The 27,707-nt window shown below is 39.2% G+C and overlaps 2 protein-coding genes and 1 pseudogene across 9 annotated transcripts in view; 2 read left to right on the forward strand and 1 right to left on the reverse strand.

Moving 5' to 3' along the window:
• The first annotated feature begins 2,631 nt into the window (after positions 1-2,631).
• Positions 2,632-26,085, forward strand: CRBN (cereblon). Of its 2 annotated transcripts, none has more exons than XM_029918051.1 (11): positions 2,632-2,714; positions 6,692-6,804; positions 7,428-7,630; positions 8,474-8,623; positions 12,435-12,594; positions 20,407-20,469; positions 21,909-21,993; positions 22,592-22,707; positions 23,304-23,368; positions 23,963-24,094; positions 24,951-26,085. In XM_029918051.1, exons 1-11 carry the CDS (start codon positions 2,648-2,650, stop codon positions 25,129-25,131), a joined length of 1,335 nt encoding a protein of 444 aa, XP_029773911.1. In that variant the 5' UTR covers positions 2,632-2,647; the 3' UTR covers positions 25,132-26,085. The 2 variants fall into 2 exon arrangements, with proteins under 2 accessions (XP_029773911.1, XP_029773913.1); XM_029918053.1 differs by having other exon boundaries at positions 2,644-2,714; positions 6,695-6,804.
• LOC115275558 lies at positions 4,799-4,895 on the forward strand (annotated as a pseudogene).
• A 659-nt stretch (positions 26,086-26,744) lies between the features above and the next one.
• The window catches only part of TRNT1 (tRNA nucleotidyl transferase 1), a 32,834-nt gene continuing 31,871 nt past the window's right edge, over positions 26,745-27,707 (reverse strand). For all 7 annotated transcript variants that reach the window (XM_029918048.1, XM_029918046.1, XM_029918047.1 and 4 more), the window contains one exon: positions 26,745-27,647. In XM_029918048.1, the coding sequence (XP_029773908.1) occupies positions 27,393-27,647 (255 nt within the window). In that variant the 3' untranslated portion in view covers positions 26,745-27,392. The remainder of the gene's footprint in view (positions 27,648-27,707) is intronic.

The following is a 27,707-nucleotide window of genomic DNA, read 5'->3' on the forward strand; positions in this document are numbered from 1 at the left end:
CCCTGCTTGTGTTCTCTCTTTCTTTCTCAAAAACAAACATTTAAAAAAAGAGACAGAGAAGGAATGAGCTCTAGGGGACACGGGTGGAAGGCCAGAGACCAGTACTGAGGCTATTGCAATAATCTAGGCCAGAGAAAAGTAACTGCTTAGACCAAAGCAGCCCCATCCTTTAACACATTAAAACAACTAGAGAGAGAGCACACAAAGAACCAGAAAAGAGCCCGACATTCCTCTTCCCTGTGTGTATCCCTTACTGCTAATAAAGTGCAGACGCCAGAAATGGAAAGAGCAGTGGCTTTTCCACTCTCATTTTCTCTTATCTAATACCAGCTTTAATTATGTCCTATTAAAGTCACTTCTTGAGCTACCAGGCAGCCATCTATGAACTTAAATATTTCCAAAAAATTACATATCCTTCCCTCTGGTTTGCAGAGCTCTTTATCAATGAGCACATTTCATACAAGCAAGAAGAAATGTGAGGACCTCAGTATGATATTCTGTGTCAGGAGAAAGTTACGGAATTAAAACTAAATGGTGAGTGATCACGTTTTCCTTTTTGGTCTTAATAACCAGGGCATAATCCAAGAAACCTGCTTGCTTAGATGTTTTTGTTCAGTGATCATTTGTTATTATCCCTATTGAAAGACGGAGCTTTGGATGACTGGGTAGACTCTGGAGAAATGAAATGAAAGAGAGAGCAGATGATGAACGTGAATGATCAGGAGAAAAAAGAGGAGAATGGGGAGTAGAAGATACGCAGACGGTAGCATCAGTGGCCCTGGAACAGTGCACGAAAGAAGAAAGAACCAACTAATGCTCTTCCAGGCACATCTGCTGACCTTGCCACACTTAACACCCGTCCTTTCTTGCCCACAGCGTTGTTGCTTGACCCAGGGTGCAGATCACAGTTCTGGGGCCACCTCTGGGAAGGACCAGGAGCAGGTCAGGGCTTCCTTATTTAGAGGCCAGATGCTTGAGAAAGAGATGTCTTCTGCAGGTACGCACAGTTTATTGAAATTCTACAAATTCTAGTGAAATTGATAATGCTACCATATCAAGCATGTATATATGTCTATACCCTTGCTTTCACCCTCTCCGCTCCCCCCACCCTCCGCCTTCTCTCTCTCTGACACCCACACTCCACCCATTCCATCAACCTGTCATTCTTTCCTGCATTTTCTTTTCTGTCATGGATTCACCCTTCACCTGGCCAGATTGATCATCTTAACTTCACTAACTAATGTATTGTCACGCTACTTGTCATTAACTCCAATGTAAAAGGCAATGCTGTCATTAATATCACAGACATTACTAACTAGGACAAATCTGGGGCAGCATTTGGTCCATTCTCATTTTGCAAATAGAGAAACTGAGGACAGAAGCCATAAATGACTCTACCAAGGCCACAAAAGTGATTTGAGCACAGAGAGAGGATGACACGGAATTGGATTCAGGAGTCTCACTCATTAGGAGATTTTAGCTTTTAACATTCCAGTGAGGCCCATTTTTGGAACATTTATTTAAATCTCAGATTTATTATTGTGTTCTGTAGAGCAATGCCGCTGGCTTCTCTTACCCCTCCCCTTGCCACCATGTTGATATTTTATTCATTTAAAGATGTTTTCAGCTTTCCTCCTTTGCTGCAAAAATGATGGTGAAAATACATTATGAAAATTTTTGTCCATTGTCCAAAACAAAAATCGTACCTGTCACAACCCCACTACTGTGACAGAAATATGCTCCTTTTTGCAAACCTTACTTTTTCTTTTGCCATATAATAACTTATTTGTACTTAGTTGAAGTCACCATGAGTCCACTCTTTTTGATTCAGACTATCTTACTTTACCAGTCAATCAAAGGCCCTTTTCTATTCTGTGGAATCATCATTTCAAGCATTTGCTTCTGATTAATACGTGTAAATTTTGGAATACATATGGAAACTACTGAAAATTGTTGGATATCAACTCTAACTACCTTCAGAATAACTGGTGCATCTTCCCAAGCTTCATGTGTGTACTTTTTTAAATTTCTTCTTCTTTTTTTTTTTTAACTTACTTTTGAGAGACAGAGAGAGACCGTGCAAGCAGGGGAGGGTCAGAGAGAGCGGGAGACACAGAACAGGAAGCAGGTTCTAGGCTCTGAGCTAACTGTCAGTACAGAGCCGGATGCGGGGCTTGAACCCACGACCGTGAGGTCATGACCTGAGCCAAAGCAGGACGCTTAGCCGACTGAGCCACCCAGGCGCCCCTTCACGGGTGTGCTTTTGAAGTATTGGAGTTAACCCTGTATAAACAGATTTCTATTTGCTCCCCGCCCCCTTCGTCAAGAGCACGGTGGAAACAACACCTGAGTCGCAGTTTCCCCGCAGGAGAGATGTCACGCCGGGGGCTGGAACCAGGCCAGGACTCCGCAGCGTGTGCGGAGGGCGAGAAGTCACGACGTCACGGGTGGCAGGGACAGCTTTCAGCCCCCACGGCCAGTCTTCCTGCCTGCAGCGCCCTTTCCCGTCCGCGCCGGCGTGTTGTGGACCCCGGGGGCCGCCAGAGGGCGCTGTGGCCCCCGTGCGCGGCTGCGGCGGCGCTGCGCGGACTCTCCCCCGGCTGCTCGGGCGCCGCCCTGTCCCAGCCTCCTCTGCGGGTAAACAGACATGGCCGACGAGAGGGAGCCGGAGGACGCTGCGCACGATATGGGCAACCACCTGCCACTTCTCCCTGGTAACCTCCCGGGCCGGCCCTCGTAGGCGGGACGGGGCGAGGCTCGAGCCGTGAGCGGCGCGGCAGGGCTGGGGAGACGGGCGGGGAGCACCGAGGCCTGCCGGGGTGCCCAGGGAAGCGGCCTCACCTCCGGCCTTCGGCCAGCGACCTAGTCCCGGCGCTCGTGTCTGTTGCTGGTTTGCCTCAGGCTGTGAGCGAGGGTGTTTGGATCGGGAAGGGGGTTTGCTCCCAAGGACAGGGACCCTTCCCTCTCCGTCCGTATTGTGGCCAGAACTTTAAGCCTAGGAAATGGCTTAAAACCGAGGGGATGGAGGGAAGGAGTATGGGGGACCCGGTCAGGTTAGCAGCCGTTACTTTTCCTGGAATATTCCCGTTCCGTAAGAGTGACAGCTAGCAGATATTAAGCATTTAACGTGTCATGGGCCCTGTGGTAAATGTTTTGCGTGCATTTCTCTGTTAATTCTCCCCACATAACTTTTCCGATCCCGGTTTGGTAGGTGAGAAATGGATGACAGTTTAGTTCAGTGACTTGCCTGAGGTGACACAGTAGCAGCTCCAGGACTTCAGTTTGAGTCTTTTTGTCAGCATAGCCAATGTCGCTTACCCACTTGACTGCCAAGGCAGTACTATCATGATTTTCTCAGGTGTGTAGTTCAAGCAGATAGTCGAATATGCTGATCAAAGAGACTTATAAGTGTGATGTTAAATTACGTTTTCTTTTTCCTTTGTTTCGTGAAAATTTGGACCTTGGCTTTATATTGGAATACTGGGCAGGAAAAAAAATGCATGGAATAATTGTACAGACTGGTCGTGGAAGGCTGTAGAGGAGATTTTTTTTAAGAGGTTATTAGACAAAGTGCGGCTATTAGCTGAGTTCCTTCACTGTGTGCCAGTTAGGTGTCTAGACATGAAAAGCAGTGTGATACACAGTCTGGAACTTGAGGAGGTTTATAGTCTATATGAGGCATACGTTTATTCAAGGCCAGATAAGTTGACGTTCGTATTGTCCTTCAGAGAGATTGGGGTAAAGCATCGTGAGATGGATCTGGAAACAGCCAAAAGCATATACTTAGGATGGGGTTTTGGAAGAGAAGGCCTAGAAGGTAGGTTGTGTCTCAATTATCGGGGAGCTTGTGTCTCTTGCCAATGGGGTTGGGGCTTCTTTCCGTGGGTTGCCAAGAAACGACTGTGGGTTACATGGAGTTGCCCAAGGAAAGCTTTGCTTGGAGGATTAATTTGTCCACTGGGAGTTGTGTGGATTGGAAAAGACTGAATGCATGCCCACCATATAGGACGGACATTTTATATAAAAATAAACCACAGTGGTTGTTCCTGAAGCCAGCCTAGCTGAGTTGACATAAAGGTAAGTGTGTCAGCCTTTGACCGAAGAGCTGAGCTGTTTATTTCAGAGACCTTAGCCCCACTCTGAATGTGCCAAATCCACTGTGGCGTGGAGGTTACGGATGTTCTGTTGGCACTCATACGCTGCTCCTGTATGAGATGAGTCATCAGACTTCACCCTGGTAGTTGTGAATAGTCAGTATATGTTTTGTTGAAAAGAATCAGGAGTCAGAAGGCTCAGGGAGCTTAGAGTTATAATAATAAGGCTTTTCTAAATCATATATGAGTTTTATTTATAAAGAAGCATTGGATTGTCCATAAATTCATATAGTATGAATTGGTTGTGGGTTTTTTTCAATTTTTTTAATGCTTATTTATTTTGGAAGGAGAGAGGAGCATGGGGAGGGGGAGGGCAGAGAGAGAAGGAGACACAGGATCCTTAGCAGGCCCCAGGCTCCGAGCTGTCAGCACAGAGCCCAACATGGGGCTTGAACTCACAAGTGGTGAGGTCCGGACCTGAGTTTATGTCGGAAATAATAATAAACAGCTGAGTAGGATTAAGTGGGTTTTGGCCATATGTATGAGAAAGGCTACCATGTGTAAGGAAATCGCTTAAGGTGGTGGTGGTTGTTGTTGTTATCATCTTTTGGTGAAATTTCTGTGTTCTTAGCAAAAATTTGTATGAAGTGTTAGACCATTCCCCATATAAATATAATATCTACGAACTTTTAAGAATGAATAGAGTGCTCGCTTCGCAGCACATATACCAAAATTGGAACGATACAGAGATTAGCGTGGCCCCTGCGCGAGGGTGACACGCAAGAATTAATAGAAAGTTTAAGACAGTTACTACATTGGAAAACATTTGTTTTTTTCTTGTCAGAGGTAATTTGATTTAAATAGTAATATACACAAAAGAAAATGACAGTTTTGTATTAACGTTTTATCTATTCAGAAGTGTATTTGGGACATTTAAAAATACATGAACTATGAGGTCAAACATGAGATTCGTTTTGGCGAGGCCAGGATTTCTCATCACCAGCACTTTTGGTTTTGGGAGCTGGAAAATTCTTTGTTGTGAAGGATTGTCCTGCGGCGTGTGGGATGTTTAGCAGCATCTCTGTCCAATGCCCACTAGATGCCAGTAGGGCTCCCGAGTTGTGACAACCAAAAATATTCCCAGATATTTCCAAATATCCCCAAAGGGGCAAAATCAGCCCTGGTTGAAAACTGCAGATCTAGGATAGGAATTTTACCCACTGGCATTAATAAGACAGACTTCCATTCAGTAGAATAACATCTATTTAGTCTTTTGCTTTCTCTAACTCTCATTTCTGTTATCACTAACATCAGGTTTTTAAAGTATATGGGCTTAGTTTTCAAAATTTAAAAATTGTGTGTGGGGAAAGTTTTCTAAGATGTTTCCTTTAAAATATGTTTTATGTTTCAAGTGAACTTTATTTTTAAATTTAAAATTCCAAAGTGAAATTCATATGAAACTGATGACAAATATTTCATTTTTTAATAGTGTAGTGACAGCCAGGGAATTGATGTCACTGCTCTGCAAATGTTTTTTGCTGGGTACTAATGTCATCTTTTTCTATTTTAATTAAAGGATCTTCCTTCCTTCTTTCCCTCTTTCCTGTCTTCTCCAAGAATTCTTTAAAGTTCTGAATTTGAAAGACATTTAGACATGGTCTTGTTCCTGCCTGTCTTATTTCAGATGCAAAAACCTAAGTCATAATCCGGTGAAATGAGTTGTCTAAGTCCTTTTAGTCACTGGCTAGAGAGAAGAAAGGACTCTCTCATCCAGAAGAATTTAAATAATTTATATAGATAGTTCCGCTAAAGGAGAGGGAAGCATAATCACTCACTTCGTTATGGATGACTTTTGCCTAGTAATTGGCTTCCAGAGAGTACAAAGTGGAAAGGAGGAAGATCATTTCCTTGCGGTAGAGAAATCTGACAATACTTTGGCCAGGTGATCCCCATCAACATCAGCAGTGATAAATCATATTGATAGTATGCATCCTTAATATATGATAAACACAGCCCTTAGCCTCTTAGGATGTTCTCCCCTAAAGTACATAACCTAAGTGTAATAATGAGAAATATATCAAACCAAAACAAGGAAGTTTGAGAAATCAGCCCTGGGAAGCTAAGGAGATAGGACAAGTGAATGTCATGTGGTCGTCTTGATGGGATCCTGAAACCCAAAAGGTTATTCAATGAAAATAAGGATAGCCAAATAAAATGTGGAGTTTAGTTAATAGTAATGTGCCAATGCTGATTTTTAGACAATATACTAATATCAGGTATTAGCTAGAGGAGAGAGTGAATGGGAGATAAACAGGAAGTCTCTGTACTATTTTTGCAACCTTTATGTAAATCTTAAACTAGTCTTGAAAAAAAAGTTTAAAAAGATAGAGTGAATGGCAGAGCCATGCGTTGACCCCAACCCTGCCCCTGCCTTTTCACAGTGCTCTAGACATTACCGTATGCAAGTGGTGTTTAGAAGAAGCCCTCTTCTCCTGGCTCTGAAGCCTCATGAAGGAATTATGCATTTGAAGGGGAACATCACTTTGACATTTTCTTGCATCCTTTTTTTTTCCCCTCAAAATCTTCTACTTTTACAGCAGAGAGTGAGGAAGAAGATGAAATTGAAATGGAAGTTGAAGACCAGGATAGCAAAGAAGCCAAAAAACCAAACGTCATAAATTTTGACACCAGTCTGCCAACATCACATACAGTATGTAATTTAGTAGCATACATGTATACAATGTATACAGTAGTTACAGAAATATAACAGTAGATAGAGGGTCCTGAAAACAAGTAACTGAGTTTAGCATTATTGGATATTACCTCACAGTAGACATTGTGGATGAAGATGTGGGCTGTTTGCCTGTTGATACCTATACTTAACTCTTTTTTTCCTGCGGTTTCATACTATGTCCTAGAATAATTCTTGGAAGAATTGTTATCCTCTGTGTGTTTCCTCTAGTAGTAGGGCTACAAGAGTATTTATTCTCTCTACTACGTGGTACCAGGGTGTTAGCTAACATGCGGACATTTTATAGGGTCATTTGTGATATTTGAACATAGTGAAGTTTCTTACCTTAGTCAAAATGAAATACTTTGAACTAAAAAATGCTCTTGAATTTATGTGTGAGACATTCTTCACAAGATAATGGAAATTCTACTCCTAAGAATCAGAATGAGATTTTCATGTAGAATGCTGATACACCAACTTTACTATTTAAATAAATGTTGTACCTATTGTTTATATTTCTTTTCATCTGGTTGGCTCTTTGGTCTGTTCAGCTTGTATTGTTACATCTCTCTGACTCTGTGTGTGTGTGTGTTCTTGAATAGTACCTGGGCGCGGATATGGAAGAATTTCATGGTAGGACTCTGCATGATGACGACAGCTGCCAGGTTATTCCAGTTCTGCCACAGGTGATGATGATCCTGATTCCCGGGCAGACCTTACCTCTTCAGCTCTTCCGTCCGCAGGAGGTCAGCATGGTGCGGAATTTAATTCAGAAAGACAGAACCTTTGCGGTTCTTGCATACAGGTAAAATATTAGAGTGAATTTGCTTAACACACTCTCTTTCATGTAGAGTCACAAGCAGAGGTCAGTGTTAAAGCCAAAACTGACTATTATTTTGCATGCACAAGAGATTGGATAAGGATGTGAAGTAAGAAATTTTGACAGAAAGATCGAAAGTGCAAGCAGGAGAATTTTTATTGTTCTCATTACCATCCAAATCAGATATTTCCTGTCACACACAATTAAACTTTCTGGTATCTGAAAATTTTTAAATCATTAATACTTAATAAAAATTTTGGGAATTGTCTTTTCAGTAACTTTATTATTTATGGAGAGGAGGGCTTTTACATTTTAATGTAAAGGATTACCTTTACAGAGGAACGGCTTGTTCTTTTCTTTCTCTCAAAATTCATAGTTGTCCCATTATAGACCAGTGGCAAACAAACTAAATTGCAGGGATCTTATACCAGCTGGAGGAAGTCACTGGTCGAAGCAGGAAATAAATACAGGTACATTCTGTTTGTATCTGTTTTGTATGCTGAATGCAGATACAAAGCAGCAGAAATGATGGTCTACTGAAGTAAAAGAATTTCTGGTTTGGGAAATAAGACTTTAAACCCCTACCAGTCCTAGATCATCTTCAGTAACTAGGAATCTTTTATTTTCCTTAAGTGCTCAGATTGTAATTTTGAAGCCGCCTTCTATATCTGCATGCTCCCATGTGATATTAAAATAAAATTATAATAGCTTTGCAATAAGGGCTAATTGCTGTAATAATTATTTTATTATGTGTATTGCTTTTGCCACTTTTGCGTATTTCAAAATTAAATATTCAAAACTATTTCCTTTTAAAATTTATCTCGGAAGTAATATACAGGAGAGGGAAGCACAGTTTGGAACAACAGCAGAGATATACGCCTATCGAGAAGAGCAGGATTTTGGCATTGAGATGGTGAAAGTGAAAGCAATTGGACGGCAACGGTTTAAAGTCCTTGAGCTAAGAACACAGTCAGATGGGTAAGAAATACCGTATATCTTAAAGCGTGTATCATTAAATGAGATTGTTTTCTTACATCTTTTCCTACTGTGCTGACCCTTCACGTTTTGCCATTTTAATTAGTTGTTTTCTTCCCCTTTGAAGGTGTAGCCTAGTGGTTTCCAGCTTGTCTGTGCATCAGAACCACATGGGGGGTTTAAAGCTAGAGAAGCTTGCGTTTCGTCCTCACCTCCCGCCCCTAGGGAGTGATTTAACCTGGGATGAGGCTTCAGTGTCCTTTGTCATGATTTCCAGGTGATTCTCATGTCCCTTCATGTTTGAGAAGAGTAAAGTAAACCCAGGGAACAAATGTCTCTGGGGATGTGGCTGCTTTGATGTTGAAGGCTTCTCTTCATAGTGAAGAAGGGTGTGAGGCCACAGGCTTCTGAGCTGTCCCTGCGCTCACAGGGACCGGGCGGCTGTGGTGTTTGCGGTGTGGTGTGAGCGTGAAAGCCACAGTGGTTGGGCCTGCCCGCTGGCTCATCTGGGCGGTAGGAACCGTTTATAGTTAGCGCCCTCTCTCTGGAGGTAATTTTATGCGCCCCACAAATATATTGCCTATATAACAAGTGATCTGTAAAAGCTTGTTGTCTCTGTACCTTCCAAGGTTTAGACATTTTCTGGGTATAATTGTTTTAACAGTTAGTGTGGCAAGACTCTCAAGGCTTGAGCTTTTTCACAATTTAAGGACCATTAACCTCACTTAAAAAAGTACAGTTGACCTTATTTTATTCTTTTAAAAACAAAACAAAATATGCATTTGTCCTGATGATTGTATGTTACCTCTTAGGGGAGCTGTTCTCAACTCTGGCACATAAGAATCACCTGTGAAGTATTGCAAAGATACAGGTTCTTGGAGTTCACCCAGTCCCAGTGAATTGGTCTCATAACCAGAGCTGAAAATTTTATCTGACCTCTGTGTGGGACAGATCTGAACGTGTAGGACTTCAGAGGTTTTGTCTTGTTTTGTTCTTATGGTGGCTGGAGGTACAGATGGGTGAGGCAACCCTTTGGGGCCAGAGAAGGAGAGGTGAGGCCCAGAGCTCTCAGTGGTAGCCGCCCCCCCCCCCCGCCCCCCAGAACATTCAGGGTGCAGACTCTCCTGGTGTTAACATGTTGTGTTGTCATTACAGGATTGTATGTCTATCTCCCTCAGTAGATGAACTGCCTGAGGACAATCCATCAGTGATTAACACTTCTCTGTGCTCTGTACTTAGGACCATAAATGTGTCCTCCTCAGGACTCTGCATTGTGATAACAGGCAAACTATTTTTGTTATTACGGATTTTACTAACACTTCCATATTTCAAGTACTTCTTATCCTCCTGCTTTAAAATTTTTCATTATTTGTAAATACTATGTTATAGACACCGTAAAAGAAAATTGACTTGGGAGAAAAGTTAGGTTTCTGAGACTTTCTTGACTTTGACTGTGGAAAAACTGTTTTGAACACAAGATGGCAGTAGATGATTAACTCTGAAAACAGGCCAAAGACCATGTGTTTGATGCTAGTAAAGCTTAACATGAAAGCGATTGGGTTAGACAAGACTTGGAAAGGGCACGCTCTGTTATTCCGTAGCCCCGACGCTAACACCTCTCACAGAGGTGAGCCTTTCTTAATATAAAAGGTTCCGTGGAGTGAGATGGAAGACGCTGTGGAGACAGATAATCTAGTGCAATTTCCTCTTTTTCCAAACAAGACAGCTAAATGCTAGAGAGATTAAGTGATTTGCCTGAGGTGATGCAGCTCGGAAGCCACTTTTCCTTGTTTCTGGGTCCTCTGACTTCCATACTAGTGCTCTTTCCCTTCTACCAGAGCTCATCCACAGCACCTTCGAAACTCAAGCCAGTTTCCCTTTCTCCCGTCAGGTAGTGTAAGATAATAGTCATTTGTCTTTTACGTAAGTGACCCTTCCTGTTATAAAAACTGTACTGGTGCCTTTTAATCTTTTCTAAGAGTCTTTATTTCTTTGGCATTTTCTGAACACATGGAAGGGTTTTTTGTTTTTTTGAAAAACTAAGTTTTAGTATGTCGTTGAATCACTGTAGAATCCTTCAGAAATTCCTGAGTCTTCCTTAGCACGTTGAGAAGAAGAAGAGATTAATACCCTATTTGGAATTACAGAAATTCCCTTACTTGTGGTAATTGAGACCATTGATCATCTGAATTATCTGAACTGTCTGAACCTAATTTGAAAGCAGTTTTTATTGCTCAACTGTGTTCCTTAAAGCTATTTTACCTAGGTTACATTTCATTGGTTTTTGTAATATTTATATAAATTGTGTAACTCTGCTAACAAAACAACTGCTATAAACAAGTTGGGAAGAAACAAAAGTAGCTTGTGTTACAAAGAACCAGCCCTGTGTGTGCAGCTGACCCCAGGCATGTCGGACAAGAGCAGCAGAGGCTGCTCAGGCCTGCGAGGCAATTTCAGACAGCTTATGCCACAGACTGATTATTAAAATGATCAGTAAGCCAGTTTTTCAAGTGTTTTTATCCATATATAGCAAAATCTTATGTAATAGTTGAGTTAAACATCATTTAATTTAGATACTGATGACCTTAAAGAAGAATCAGATTTCTAAAGATTTCTGTAGAGTGGTACATGCTTTTGTTTTAAAAATATGATTACCAAGTATTTGTGTTCATGTGACAGGTTAAGAAAATAGAGATTTTATTTGTTTTTGGTGAATTCTAATATAAGAACTTTTGAACATAGTTTGAACATGTTTGTTTTAACATTCTGAGACATCATGTAGACGTGTCTTTGATCTTGCAGGAAAGAAATGAAGTTAGTGAAATGAGTCTAACCAAGTTAACTATTTTCATCTAATAAGCACAAGTGTCGAAATTTCATTCCTAACTTTTTGTAGGTCAAGACCATGATTAATATAAAAAACCACTTAAGAATTTCTAAACATGTTTAATAATGAAGCGGAGACTTTTAATATATTGAACTTTTGTCGATCTGACAGATTTTTGTTCCAGCATTCTAATGTACAAGTACAGCCTACATTTCAAGAGCTGTGCTCAGAGATGGGCTTCCAAACCAAACAGCGCATGTGTACAGTGTTCCTGTGGGCACTTGTTCACGATTAAGATGTTTGCAGTTATGATATTCTCAGGTAGCATTCTGGAAACGGTGACTTCATGCTCATGCGAATTTAATTTTCAGATTAAAAAAAGATAATATAATGCATATTTTGATTCTTTACATTTCAAGTTAAATGAGGAGGGGAAAAAGAATGCACATAGAAATATAAGCTGTATGTAATTCTGTAGTCTTATTTTAACAGTCCACATAAATGGGTTCTTGATTTTCTCTTCCTTTATCTACCTATTCCTCCAGTTAGATTAGACTTAGGAGAAGAGACAAGTGTAAGAGCCAGGGAGCAGGTGGGGAGCTGAAAGAAGTGGGGTGTCCAAGAGTGTCTGAGAAACTAATGTAGAAGTATCAAGCGGTAATAGATGGGTATATGTTGAGTTCTTAAACTTTTGTCTCATTTCTAAACTCTGTGTCTATCTGACATGTACAAATCTCACTTTCCATTTCACAGTGAGACTGAAAATCCGTATTTGAGGTTATTTTTCATTTTAACTCTGGTATGATATATGAAATACAGTATTTTCTGAAAATTCTTGCATCTTAACATCAGCATTTGATGAATACATTTTGGAAAAGAAAAATTGAAAATCTTAGTATTTAAAATTACCCATAATGTTTAGAAACTTAGTAGTTTGAGTTAGTTTATCTTAAAAATGAACACCATGCTTGGTTCTCTTTATTTTAGAATCCAGCAAGCTAAAGTGCAAATTCTTCCCGAGTGTGTGTTGCCTTCAACCATGTCTGCAGTTCAGTTAGAATCCCTCAATAAATGCCAGATATTTCCTTCAAAACCTGTCTCATGGGAAGACCAGTATTCATATAAATGGTGGCAGAAATACCAGAAGGTGAGAAACTAATCTTTTGTGCATCTTCAGAAAATGAAGACAGGTTACTTTTTTCCTGTATTTGAGAAAAGAACACAGGTCTCATGGTTCACTCCCCCGACACCTTTGTGGTAAAGCCCTAGCCGCATTTGATCAAGGCTAGAGCTTCTAAAAAGTTCACAGGTAGCCATTCACGTAAAAGCAGTTTGCAGAAATAGTCAAATGTCACAGAACTGTAAGGTGTTCTTGCTCTTATGCCTGTCAGCTGTGTATTAGTTAATAGCTTGTGATTTTTAGTTCTCTGGGAATCTTGCTAAACTAGAATCAGATTACATGTTTGGCTCTTGAATCATAAACACATTACCTTAAAGTGGGGAGAGTTCCAAGGTGTAGGAGTGTTTCAAATCTTCTGGACTTCTGAAAGCTCTTTAGCTATCTTCTTGGATGACACAGTTGACATCAGAAAAATTGGCTTGAGACTGTGTGGTCTGTCAAAGCACCGCTTGTTTGGGCATTAATCTTACACATACCCTTTTGGCTAGATCACTCTTTATCTTGGAAGAAAATTGATGAAACCTGTTTCTACTCATTTTTCACATGTATCAGTTTTCAGTATAAAATAGCTAATATTGGAGCATCTGGATGGCTCATTTGGTTAAATTTGTCTGCCTCTTCTTTTGCACGCAGGTTGTGATCCCACAGCCATGAGTTCAAGCTTCACACTGAGCCTGGAGCTTGCTTAAGCTTTTCTCTCTTCCTCCCTCCCTCCCTCCCTCCCGTGCTCAGTGCCTCTCTCTGTCTCTCTGTCTCCCTCTCTCCCCCTCTCCCCTCCGTCCCCCCTGCCTCTCCCCCACTTGCACTCTCAAAAAATGAAATGTAAATAAATTTAGAAAATAGCTAATATTTATGATTTCTGCCTAAAGGAAATTTAGTTTTTAAATTTAGAAAAAAATGGCTCTTTGAGGTTTATCTTTTAAAAATATGGAGATATTTCCATTTTAATCTGAAAAGTCCTGCATTGATCACTCGTTAGTCTTTGTCAAGTAGTACAGGTTTTAATTTTGAATAAATTAGCATAGGATCCTAATTTGATATAAATCAATATAGATAATTGATAAAGAAGTCTTATGAATTAGTCTACCACCACTTGTAATGTTCTTAAGGTAGAATTTATCCAATTTTCAGAGAGAATTTGTGAGGATGGCTACTTGGGGGGCAACAGGCTTATCACCTGGTGTCTGTGAGCTTCTTGGTTTTAGTAATCTCTACCTTAGTTGGACATTCTGAGACATGGTTTTGCGTGTTTGTCAAGCATTTCTAAAACGAATCCAGTAGGATTACTTGCTTGAGGATTCTCACACAACTTGAAACTCGTGTTGTTGTAGATGTAGCAGATGCTGCCTTAACTTTGCCGACCACTTTTGTATAGCTAGGCGGCCCTTCTTGTTTCACACCTGGTACAGACACTTTCAGTAGACTCGCCTTTGTTGTAGTTTAAGGGTAGAACAGTGGAAGACTTGCTGCCATGTACTCATTTTAAATGTCACTATTATTTTGAAATTAGTACATCAGAGTCAGCTCTGATGCACATGGGCTCCATTTGAGTGGTTTTGGAATTTATTAAGTCATAATAATTAAAGCCTGATAGTGTGTTTGGCACAGGTGCTACTGAGATATTATGTGCCAAGGAAGCTGCATCAAGGTGCTGCCTGTGTATCACCCAGTGTTTAAATAGTTGTGTATTTCAATAACAGGATTGTGTTTTAGGAGATAGTAACTATTTTGATTTATATCATAGTTCTTCCATGCTAAGATTTGGTTGCTAAAAAGCAACAATTAAAAAACCCTAACTTAACTCTTGTTTGTAAAGTTGTAAGCCTAGCGTCGGAGTGATTATAGTTACTTCCTGACTTCAGACTTCGTTGTGTGTCCTGTCTGTGAGTTAAACAAGACTGGTTTTTTACTTTGTGTGTGTACTATTGATTGAATTTCTTCTATTCGGTGGCTAAAGAATCTTAGCTTTTCACGTTAATTCTGAAGTAAGTCTTTGCAACTTGGTTGTCACTGGCACACTGAGAGCAAGAGAGCCAGAGCTACAAAGACCAAAGAAGCATATGTGTGTTTGGAACCAGGTCCTCGTTTCCCTCTGTGTTATTTCTCTAATAATAATCATAATACATTTATTTTTCTAGTAATAATAATATGTATAATATACTAGTTATTTTCACATTCAGAGTTGCCAAGGACTACACAGAAGGTGCCAAGGAAGGAGAGAGGTGTATAAGATTTAAGGAAATACAAGTCCTTTATCCTATGTATTTTTCAGATTGTTTAATGGATTTCCTTCTTTAAAATTTGAGTGAAGTTTCTTAGATTATGAAATTTGGATCTAGATCACTAGGCCAAGAAAAATTGCTAGCTGATCTATTTTGGACTGCAAGTGACCTAAAAACTCTGTTCTGCTTTAGAGACACCGCTTTGAGCCACTCACCAAGTGAAGGAAAAGGGGTGGTAGGTACCGCTGGCCAGAACCCCATGTGCAGTGGTTCTGTCTCAGTGGTTCAGCTGGCCGTGCGTTTAGCTGGATGCTAACTTACCAGGGACTGGATTACGTAACACTGCTTGTCCCAGGATGGACCTAAGGCTCGATTCACTTCATTCAGACCTGACTCCTACATCCTACCAGAATATGAAGCAGTGCATCCATTTGTCTCCACGTCTGAGAGGTAGCTAATGTAGTCAGAATTGGGAGATGCTTAGACGAGTCTAAACCAACTCAAGCTTATTAGGTTGCCAAATACTTTTTCAGCAGAAATGATACTTACAGGTCCCAGCAGTGTAGCCTTCCTGAGATGTACTCAGTTAATCTTGAAACGGTTTGCACATACTTCTCTTAACATTTGCTGTTGAGAACTGAACATTCCAAATGACAAATCTTCCACAAGTATTCCTTTGTAATCTTCCATTCTGACAAGGGTGTATCACAGATGTCCCTAATGATTAAGAAGTTAGGCTAGTATAATCAGGAAACATTCCTTATTCTGTGATTTGATCTTCAAAACTACTATTTCTCTTTCCTATCACAGTGTCTTTCACTTTTGGCTGGGCTTATTATAGTGGGATTCTCACAATAAGAAAACTTTTCTTTAACCTACTTGGGAATATGACGTACATTTTTAAGTGCACCTCCTCCTTATTCAAACTATCTCTTTGTGTCTTACTGTGTTAACAAGAAAATAGTTGAATACGAAATGTAAGAAGAAATGAAACGTGGAAACCAGTTAAGAAAATGATTGATGTCATCTTTCTAGTCATTCTGAGCTGTGCTCAGAGGAAGCAGGAGCAGGAGAGTTGAACACTAGCTGGTTCTAAAGGGCAAAACCCTCGTAAGTGGGTTCACATGTTAGTTTCTAAGTGTTCCAGAATTTCTTTTTGAAGACACAACTATATTGATTCCTTTACATTTTCTTAGGCGAAAGGATACATACTATCCTAGACCTTATTCTTCTGTATCAACTTTCGGAAGTTGACAGGACTTTTGGAAGTACACACAAAAAATAGAATGAATTTTGGAAGTGGGATTACTGGATGACAGGGAAGCTGCATTCGTAATTTTGACAGGTATTCTCGGAGTCCCTTGCTAAGGAGGTTGTGCCTGTGTGTCCTCTGACAGCAGTAGGGCATCATGGCTTCACCGACAATGCAGTATCCAGCTTAATTTTAGCTCACTGATAAGTAAAATATAGAGTCTTGCTGGAGGCTTAATTTTCATTTCTTTGGATGTGAAATGAGGTGTAACATTTTGTGTTGAGTAACAATTTGTATCTCCTTTTTTAGGAAGTACCTGTTCATAGTGTTTGCCCTTTGTGGGTTTTGAGTTCTTCATACGTTGGAAAACTTATCCCTCTGTCTGGAATTAATAAGTTCCACACATTTTCCCTGGTTTGTGATTTGTCTTTCAACTTTGTCTTTGGTGTCCCACAGAAAATTTTTTTAAAACATATTTAAAATGCAATCTTTTACTTTTGTCTTTGATTCCCTTGCTTTTTAATGAAATCAAAAATTTTTAAGCTTCTATCCACGTGTGATTTATCCTGGTATGAATTCCAGCTCCATTTTTTTTTTCCAGATGGCTCCTCATTGTCCTCTTATACCTGAAAAGCCTGTGTTTTCCTTCACCAAGGTGCCACCTTATCACAGACCAAATTCATGGTTTTTTTACTTTACTTCTGCTTTGTTGTCAGTCTCTTTATGCACCTCCCGAACCCTTTTATAACTGTTGACAGTTCATAATTTTTGTAAATATATGACTGGTAACCCATTTACTGGTCTTTTCTTTAAGGTCTTGGTAGTTACTATTGCTTAACCTTTCCCTAGACAAGTTTTTACTTTGTCTCAGCATAGTAATAGTAGCAGTAAGACAATAATAATTGTTGCTTATTTTTATACTAAGGAAGAGAAAGGTCTTGAAAGCTTAGGCTGTGTGTAGTCAGGGACTTCCTTGAGCAGAGCATTGATTTCCCAGGCATATGTCTTATCCTTGTACTTGTGTATCTGCCATTAGTAGTTGAGAAGTCTTGGAGCAGGAAAGAGCATACCCTTGCAGTATTCTTTTTATAGGCGAGTAGGAATTTGGTAAATGAAACAAAAACGAGTAGCTTTTGAATTATTTGGATAAGTTATTTTTATTATTTATATTGCCCGTGATGCTGGGATTTAATACAATAAATTAATACCTTCAGCCACTGTGTGTATCAGTGGCAGTGATTTACTATTCATGTTTTGCCTTTTACATTGCTCTTTAGGCATTTAAGTAGAATTTCACATTTGTTTAGCATTTCACATTGTTGGAAGGCAAACCTGAAGCTCTAGCTGTGAGGCTTCAAAATGGAAGAATGTGATGGGTTGCCTTCAAGGGACAGAGATTCATTTTCAGGGCCTTTCAGCCTGCTTTCCATAATAAATCCTGTTCCCAGAGTGAATACTTCTTCACTAGAGAATCACACATTGGTCACTTGGAAGCACCTAATTTTGGGGCTAGTACTAAAATTTGTTTTGAAGGATAGCCCTTTTATGGAGTAAACTGTGGTGCTGATACATGTGAAGAATACCCATAAATTGCTAGAACTTATCATCATTATTACCCAGATAGCGGACAGGAGCCTTTCCTGTTGTGCCACAAGTCTAAACTGGGACTCTTAAATTTGAGGTATTGAAATGGCTTAAATTTGGGCATTTGCTCTGTAAAACCTAATTAATCTCATCTGGTATACTTCAGTTTGTACAGGTGACTGTATAAAGCATATCACAAATATTAAGGGTAAACATTTAATTGTTCTGTAAATAGAACTTTAGAATCTTTCAAGATAATCCTGAGGAAGAATTTTATTGACCTTCTCACTGTAAAAAGTTATAGAACGGAGACACCTGAGTTGCAGTGTGTTCAAATTCACGAAGGATGTGGGGTGGCGAGGCAAATGGTAACGACCCTTGACCCGCTGTCTTGCTCTTAGTATGCTTGTGTACCAACCACTCTGTTCTCTTTCCGTTTTGGTGGGAAGGAATGGTTACAATATGAATAAATTACTTTGGTTTCTCTGTATCTTGACAGTGGTGCCAAGTAAAATGATACACTTTTGTAATATAAAAGTGATCATTCTGATGTGCGAAGTATATATTAATAACTGAATTGGGAGTGTGTAGTGGGTCAATCCACCAAACTGGAGCTCTGTTGGATTTTTGTCACTTCGTACTTCTGAGTATACTGCTAGAAAGTAAGCTGCTCTGCACGAAAATGTATGCTCCACAGGGCAGTGACTTTGGTCTTTTTTTGTTTTAATCACTGGTACACTCCAAATGTCTAGACATAATGCCTGACCCATATATACTGGGTGCTCAGAATATTTTTTGAATGAATAATGGTTGCGGTTAGACTTCCTGGATGCACAGGCCGGCAGCTCTGCTTTTACCGTGGCTTTGGGCAAGTTTCACCACCCTTCTGTGCCAGTTGCCTTATTTTTCAAATAGGGATGATAATCCTACCAACCTTAGAGAATTTTTCTAAGACAGGTACAGTGGTTGCCATTGTTATTACTGTATATTCACAGTTACCTGAAGGGCTGTTGTAGGTTTGTTTTTTATTGTGTGCTTATTCTGTAGCATTTATTTGGAATGTGACAAAAATTCCTTAGCCTTAGTTTTTTGGTCTTAAAAGTAAAGAACTGATTGGAGTGTCTTATGGTCTGGTTCCTCTGGTTTAAATCACTTTTTGAACATGTACTTGGAGGCCATCCCAAAGAATCCATTGGTTTGAGCTTTAGTGGAGGAGCCTTGAAAAACAAGTCTCTTCTCATCCATATCATAGTTCCCTAAAATATTTAAAAGTTAATTACCATGTCCCCTTGAGAGGCAGCTCCTGACTACACATTGCTCATGCAAACTGTTGGCCTCCTCTTAGCATCCTGGCCCCCGACAAAGTTCCCATTTCCGTCTGTCACAGAAGGGTAACATTATTGTCTCCTCTTAGATTCTGGACCTCTTCTAGCCTAAGATCGCAGGGAGAGTAGGATGTGAGCTCTGCAGCACATTGGTTAGTTCATCTATCAACTGAGTCCCCCAAGTCTTTTTTACATGTGTCATGGACCCATGTTTCCCCATCTCATGCCCATTCATCTGGTCGTGCAGGTGCAAGCATAGGATTTCCCTTTCATTCTGTTAAATCTTATAGTTTGCTTTTCTTGTCCTATTTTGGGACAGTCCTTTTTGAGCCACCTTACTCCTTTCTCACCCACTTTTCATGTGTCATGCCCCACATCAGTTAACTGTTTACAAAATTATTAATGTCTATACTTTCATAGGTGTTGTTTTCTTTATTGAGGAAGATGTGATCACTCTTTATTCTCCGTAGGTTTGATAAGCCTTGTTTGATCAGGTGTGGTGTCCCCTAGTATATACATATGCTGATGCATTCATTGTTCATTGACATTTAGGTTGTTTCCAATTTGTTGCTATTAATAGCACTGCTGTAGTGCACTCTCAATCATATTTGTGTGTCCTATGGAACACTTCTCTTTCCAAACTTTGATAGTTTTTACACACTTATTATTCCAGGTGAACTTTAGGTTATGCTTCTGAATTCCAGTCTCATTGGTGTTATTAACACTGAATATGTACTTTGAGGACTCCCATTTTAATTACTGAGTCTTCCCATTAAAAATAGAAATTCTAGTGGAATTTAAGTACAATTCACATTTTCATACGGATTTAGGCATGCTTGCATTTGGTTTCTGAAATACAACAGTAAGAAGAGCTACCCAGTGGTTTTCCCCTTTCCCTGAGGTCTCTGAAATGGGGGACTTCATCTTGGAATCTCAAATGTATGATCATTTTTTTCCTTAGAATTGACTCACCTCTTACATTTGCCTCTGTGGTAATTCACTTGAAAGCCATTTAAAGTTTTACATAAAGACAATTTGGATTATATTTTGAGTTTTCTCTACATATACTGAACAAATGATTAATAGATAATGTGGTAACATAAGTACGTTTAGTCATGCTTCACGTTCATCTTAACTTCACTAAGTTATCCTCACCATGAAATTGTTAAATTTCCCCAATAAGAATGAGGATTCTAGTTGCAGTGTAAATTGAAAGCTGTAAAGCTATGATTATCAAATTTAGGTAATCAATCATCTGTTAATAGGGTTGTCTACAAAATTCCCCATATTTTTGAAATTAGAAAATCTTTTTGAGGGCCAAAATCCAGTTTCAAATATTGTTCTTTCCACCATAAGAATCTATACAGAATTTAAGTGACTTTTTTTCTGTTTTCAGAGAAAGTTTCATTGTGCAAATTTGACTTCATGGCCTCGCTGGCTGTATTCCTTATATGATGCTGTAAGTATTACCTTGTAATTTTTTTATCTCTAGGGTAAGCCTTGTCATAATTAAGGGTCATTAGAATGAAACCTAGACTTTCATATTCAGTGGTGTCTCATGGTCAGAACGAATGCCCTTTACATTTAAGTAGAACACAAAGGAATCAGATTCTGCTGGATTTATTTTGTCTTTATAGAATTCTTTGTTTTCCTAGTTTCTAGTGGCTTATAAATTCAGGACAAGGTAATGAGATGTTTTAGGGTCTGTTAAGGATTTGAAATGTGTTAAGTGGCAGGTAGATTTCAAAAATCAAAGAATTCCGTAACAGTGTTTAGGAAAAAAACAAAATGAGTATATTAACTTAGATCTCCTGATCCCCAGTTAGTCTACTGCATCCACAAGTGTTCTTGCTACTCACATTGTCATACTTAAGGCATCACCCATACTTTGCAAAACTTAGAGGCAGCCTGGAATTGATCAAAGAATCTGGGGTTTAGACATAGACTGTTTTCAAAGCCTGATTTCTATCATTTTCCCTATGGTTTGGGGAAATTACTTATTACATCAATAAATTGAGTTTAAAAAAAATTTTTTAACATTTATTTATCATTAAGAGACGGAGAGAGACAGAGCATGATCACAGGATGGGCAGAAAGGGGGGGGGGGGAACAATATAAAGCAAGCTCCAGGCTCTGAGTTGTCAGCACAGGGCCTGAAGAGGGGCTTGAACCCACAGACCATGAGATCATGACCTGAGCCGAAGTCAGATGCTCAACCGACTGAGCCACTCACCCCTGTAAATTGAATTTTTTAAATGCGGATAGGGATGATAATTGTACTTAGCATACAATAAGCATTCAACAAATGTTAGCCATTTCCCTTAGTGAACCACCTTGCCTAAGACATAGAATCTTAGGAAGACTAAATACTTAAGTTTGAGCACTTCTTACAAGCACAACACTAAAGAAACTACAGTTCACTCTGCCCTTCAGCACTCTGGACCATTACAAATGCACAACAGACAAGTGTTTTTTGCAGATATCTGTGAAAAGATAGGAAGCAGTCTTGTGTACTAAATGGATGACAAGTAAGGTATGTAAATAGCAAGTGCTCCTGTAATTTATTGGGGACAGTCAGTAAAGCCTTCCTAGAAAGGGGGAAAAGAGAAGCCAGTTCCACACAGTTCATAAGAGAACACCTGGAAGGCAGCAGGGCAGGAGCATGTGCTGCTAGGGAGAGAGCCAGTGGAGGACAGAAGCCTGGAAAGGCACCTTCATGCCAGGTGGAGGAGCCGGTGGGGCCGTGACCATCTGCGCGTGAGACAGCAGACACAGCTGGAACCAGGACTCGGGTGTTAGTACATAGAGTGAGGACTTAAATTGTGACTCCTGTTGAAAATCTGGCCGTAAATTGTATAGTCTATGAACCTTATCATGGCTGCTTTCACTTTAAACAAGGAAACTTTAATGGATAGAATTAAGAAACAGCTCCGTGAATGGGACGAAAATCTAAAAGATGATTCTCTTCCTTCAAATCCAATAGGTATGAAAAGTCTGCTTCCTTCCTCTGGCTTTTGTTTTACCAACATTACTTTGTTTTCTGTGTGATGAAACCAAAAGTTTTAGTTTCGTTATTTTTATTAGATCTGAAAAGATACATATTTGTTTTGGGCCCTTTAAAAGAAAGTAGTAATTGTAGCAAAGCTCTCAAATTCTGTGAGCATTCTAATTTTAGGCAGTTTTCCTATTCTGTACAACTTGCAGTAAAATAGCTCATATCCAAAAACTTAAGTGTTAACACTCGTTTCCCTGTTCTATAAGGTGGCGTTAAAAATAACCCTAGTTCTAGACTTAACCTTATATACACATAATCTGTTTATCAGGTAGTTACTATAGCCATTTTTCTAGTCTTTGAGGAAATTCTTCTAACATGGGTTTGATTTTCATATTTAAAAGATATTTATAAAACCAATTATGAGAAGTTAATTTTAGAACTAAGAGTATATTCTTGATAGCTAGTATATTTTAGTATTGTTTATAATTATGTAGAATATGATGTGAATGCTGTAGGGAGGGTTTATTTCAAAAAGACATTATCTGCTTCATAAATTTAAAACTTGAAAAACTACCATGTCTTTAAGATTTTTCTTACAGAGTAGCTGCTTGTCTTCCTATTGATGATGTCTTAAGGATTCAGCTGCTTAAAATTGGTAGTGCCATCCAACGACTCCGCTGTGAACTAGATATTATGAATAAAGTGAGTACAGTCACCGTGCTCATGACACCTGTCTTAAAGCTTGATTATCTGAGACCCAGCCATGCAATTAGAAAACTAGTTGCTACTTTTATGTGATTTACATTTTCTTAATATTTACTTTTGAGAGCGAGCGAGCGTGTGAGCCTGTGTTGGGGGAGGGACAGAGAGGGAGGGAGACAGAATCCACAGCAGGCTCCAGGCTGTCAGCACAGAGCCCAACACAGGGCTTGAACTTGGAAGCAGTGAGATCATGACCAGCCAGCCAGGCCACCCCTACATTAAAAAGATTTAAAGGATAATTTAGACATTTCATTTGGGATCATACAGACATTCCAATTGTTTTTACATCCCTGAAACATTTCAGACTTGTTCAACACTTGATTTGTATGTGGAGCGCCTGTGGTTGTAGACATGCCACTATCCTACAAAGTCATTAGTTTTAGTGAGTATGTGTAACTTTCTCTAAAAATTAGTGTTTAATGATTGGAAGGAAAACGTTATTAAGAGGGATCAGTAAAGTTTCTTGATGAGCTGTGTAATTACATAATTAGACAAAATGTGAGTTTTCCCCACTAATTTTCTCTTAAATTTCTTAGTGTACCTCTCTTTGCTGTAAACAATGTCAAGAAACAGAAATAACAACCAAAAATGAAATATTCAGGTGAGAGCTTTATTACGTGTTCAGTATACTTCTGACTATATTTCCATTCTCCATGTATTTTCCCCATTAAATTATAGTCATTTCAGCAAATGAAATGGAGGTTAAGATACCCTTCTTGCTTGGGTACTCAGCAGCAATGGTTATGTAAGATATTATTCACAGATAATGAGCATGGTCAAGTCAGAAGGAGACAAATCCTTTTCTCTCCATTCCTGCTTGAAAATCTGTGTATATTTTTAGTGAGGACAGATAAATGCTTTACGCTCGTATTTTGCAGTCAGACATAGGGCCAAAGGTAAAGTAGGGCATGCTTCTGAACATGTACTCCTATTGTGACATAAGTGTTTGAAAATCAGGACATAGGGAAATTGTTGTCTGCAAAGCAATCAGTAGCCCAAGGATGACCAAAAGGACATTTTCACTGTACTTCCACTCTGAAAGCTTTAGATGAAGTTGAGCTCCCTGTTTTACAAACATGTAGACTGAATGAAATGGGGCTGACTGCCAACCTAACAGGATTCTAAGATATTCCCTCTTAATCACCTAATTCATTAGCCATTTTGACTTATCCTCTGTGCTGATTCTCTCTTGTAGTTTATCCCTATGTGGGCCGATGGCAGCTTATGTGAATCCTCATGGATACGTGCATGAGACGCTCACCGTGTATAAGGCTTGCAACCTGAATCTGATAGGCCGGCCTTCCACGGAGCACAGCTGGTTTCCTGGGTAATGTGGTAGTGGTTACTTTTTCTCTTTTTTGGTTTTGCTGCCTTAACTGGGCAGAAAAACCCAGAGTTCTAAGCAGAGTTGTTAGAATTTTGACCAAAAATAGCCACTAAGATGAATAGTTCTAGTTAAATGCTCTTCATTTTTAGAATGGCTAGTAACAGAAATTTTGCATAGTCTCACTAAATGTACAGTTAGAAAATTGGCAACTGCCTTAATCCAGACTTTTTCATTTTAGCTCATTCAGAAAATCAGCTAGCTGGCCTGTGACCCACTAAAACTGTATCTGAACCAAATCTATTGTGTAGTGTATCAAACCAGAGAATACTTCCCAACCAGTAATAGACAAAAGATGCAGAAACCATTTAGGACTGGTTTTTTTCTTTAGCCCAGTGGCCTTCAAAGTATGAGCCTAGGATCAGCAGGACCACCTGGGAACTTGTTAGGGTGCTTGAAAATATTAAAGCTAGGGAAAGTATAAGTAGTCTTCCAAAATTTTGCAAGAGTTTAGCTGAGTATGGATTAATGATTAGGACCATTGACTTGAATTAGCCAATCTTGACACCTTTGTTAAGGATTAACACTAGAATATCCTTGAGAAATAGTAAATGGTTTCCATTATCTGGTGTTGTTTTGGTTCAGTTTTCTGATAAACATCAGAGAGAAATACATTTTAACTTGACACATGAGTATACCTCTGTCGGTGGTTTCTAACATGACTGCAATAGGAAATGACCAAAGAAAGTTACCAAGATTAGTTTTACACCGCTCAAGAGCACAGTCTTCCTAACAGGTTTACCATGAAAGCTTGGGATACAGAAATGTGTTTCCTTACCTGGTACCTTTAATTTTGTAGGTATGCCTGGACCATCGCCCAGTGTAGAATCTGTGCAAGCCATATTGGATGGAAATTTACAGCCACCAAAAAAGACATGTCACCTCAGAAGTTCTGGGGTCTGACTCGATCTGCTCTGTTGCCCACAATCCCAGACACTGAAGATGAGATAAGTCCAGACAAAGTAATACTTTGTTTGTAAACAAATACAGTAGGGATAAAGTTATTTATCAAGTTGGTCTTCTAAAATCTGATCTGCTTCGGAAATTCCTGCTTTTGATGCATACCTAACAACATCACATGGAAGCGTCCAGTTTCCTAGTCTAATGGTATTTGAAAATTTGAATTAAAATTAGGAATATCTACTTTAGTACCTTGGTACCATTATACTCTGGCCTACTAGAATGTCACTGAAATTCCTCTAATCATTTGCTCCTGATATATGGAACAAACAGCAAGTTTTTATAAACGTTCCAAATGCTAGGGTGCCAAGTTCCTTTTCAAAGAGGCAAAGAAAGAAGGCTTTAATTTTCCTTAATTTCTATCATATGGATTTGTAAATTTTGAAAATATTAAAGAGTTAAAATATGCAGTTTGAGCCCCAAGATAGTATTCTTTCCTTGTGTATTTGTTAGTAACTTATGTATTTACTCTGTTTGATTTGAACCTAAGCTACTATGGAGTAGGGATGGTAATACATAATACCCCCCTTCAATCAGGCTCCAAGTGACTATTTTGTAAGCAGTTTTGTTCCATGTAACTTGAAAAAATTGTAAGTAAACTTTAAGAGCAAACAATATTACACATCCTCATTGTTTAAATAGTGTAAAATATTTACTCACAAGCCAGTAATTTAAGATGAAATTCTAGATAGACTGATTTGCTACCTACCTCTTTGCTTGTATGTTCAAGTATTTTTTGGATCCTTTCACATTTGTGTAATTTTGATATTCCTTCACTGCATTACATCATTAACTGGGGGGAAAGTTCAACCAACAGAGGAACATGTGAGGTACAGCCAAAAGCAGACTGTTAAAATCTCTTATGTTGTAATATATTATTTTACCAAACATGTAATGGTTGTGACTACCTAGACTTAAAACATAAAATGAATCTCATGCTGCATATTTATATACATGAAGTAACTGAAAAGCAACTCAAGAATGCTGTCCGTTCTTTAAAAGAGTATATACCCCAGTTTATAGCTTTTTTCCTAAGCTATTACTACTACTGAGAACTTTGGATTTACACGACTGTACTAGTTCTTCATGCAGTCTTAAACTAAAACTTACTCTAGGCATTTCTTCCCAGTAGCAAAGCATATCTCCACACTGAAATCTAAACAAGTCAGAGAGAGGGAACGCCGCTTTTGCATTTGACATCTGGAAGGTATAATCTCAGAATGTTCTATTTTGTTTACTGACACTTGCAAATAAAAGTTTCTGATAATTAAAAAGAAAATGCATATAACACTATTTTAAACTGGGACATAAATTACTGACCTATCTCCAAAGGGGACAAAGATGCTATGACTGGCTATATAAAAGGAAAGTCCATTTTAAAATGGCAGAATGTTGAAATACTACTTTGCACTATGTATCCATTTATCTACTAAAACCATTAAGGGCTCAAACCTTCGAAAGACCATGTGGACAGGGGCACCTGGGTGGCTCAGTGGGTTAAGTGACTGATTCCATTTCAGGTCATGATCTCACAGCTCCTGGGTTCAAGCCCCTCATCGGGCTCTGCTGACAGCTCGAAGCCTGCTTCAGATTCTGTCTCTGCTCTCTCTCAAATATAAACAAAGACCTTAAGTATAAGCCTGTTCATGGACATTTTAATGTAGGCCACAGCTTTAAAAAATTAACGCTGACCATCATTAATCATGATATACACAGACAGATAGATACTGTCATATATCATACACACATTTATCTTACAATTCCAAAGGGAATGTTTATTAAAATAGGCTCAAGAATAACTGTCAAGCCAATCTTTCTCAGGCTTAGCATGCATAAATTATGACAACAAAAGTATCAACACACTTTTCTAAGTTTCAGTTCTTACCTGGATTACAGAACAATGATAAAATAATGCAGGTATTTCAATTACAAACATTAAGAAACACTTTTATCAACAGGTACAACTTTTTAAGATCAATCAGTAACGCACTACACCAAAAACAAAAGGAAGCCTAGACAGATTAGGAGAGGTGAAACCAAGTATACTATTTGCAGTAGGAACTACTCCAAAAGAATCACAAGGTCAGTGATATAAATCTGAGAGGAGGTAGGTTTCTGTTTACTTACTCATTTCACAAAATAAGACCTTTACTCATCTGAAGAGGCCCTCTATGCTGGCTTTTATTCTGCGATATATTCAAGTCTCTTAAAGCTCAGGAAGAGGGAGGGGGAGAAAAACTAGTTTTACCAAAAATGTCCCGCTATGTAGTACCAGCTCTCCTCAATTTTCACTCTTCTTTATGTAACTTAGGAGTTCATCTTTCTCCATTTGGTAACCGCTTTTTTTCCACTGTTCTCGTAACTGCTGCAACAGAGCCCCAATTTCTTTTCCTGAAGAGATGCCTACTTTCCTGATGTCGTGGCCACTCACGGGAAATGGAGGAATGCACCACTGCTGCATTTGCTCCAGAAGACGGTGCTCTCCTTGGTACTTCAGGAGTTCACACACACGGGTCATTGCATCAGATTCCCTAGACTAAGTGCCAAAATCAAACATTTAGTTTCACCACGCATTAGAATGCTTGCTAATCATCTT

The sequence above is a fragment of the Suricata suricatta genome, chromosome 12, assembly GCF_006229205.1.
Source record: "Suricata suricatta isolate VVHF042 chromosome 12, meerkat_22Aug2017_6uvM2_HiC, whole genome shotgun sequence".
Taxonomy (NCBI): domain Eukaryota; kingdom Metazoa; phylum Chordata; class Mammalia; order Carnivora; family Herpestidae; genus Suricata; species Suricata suricatta.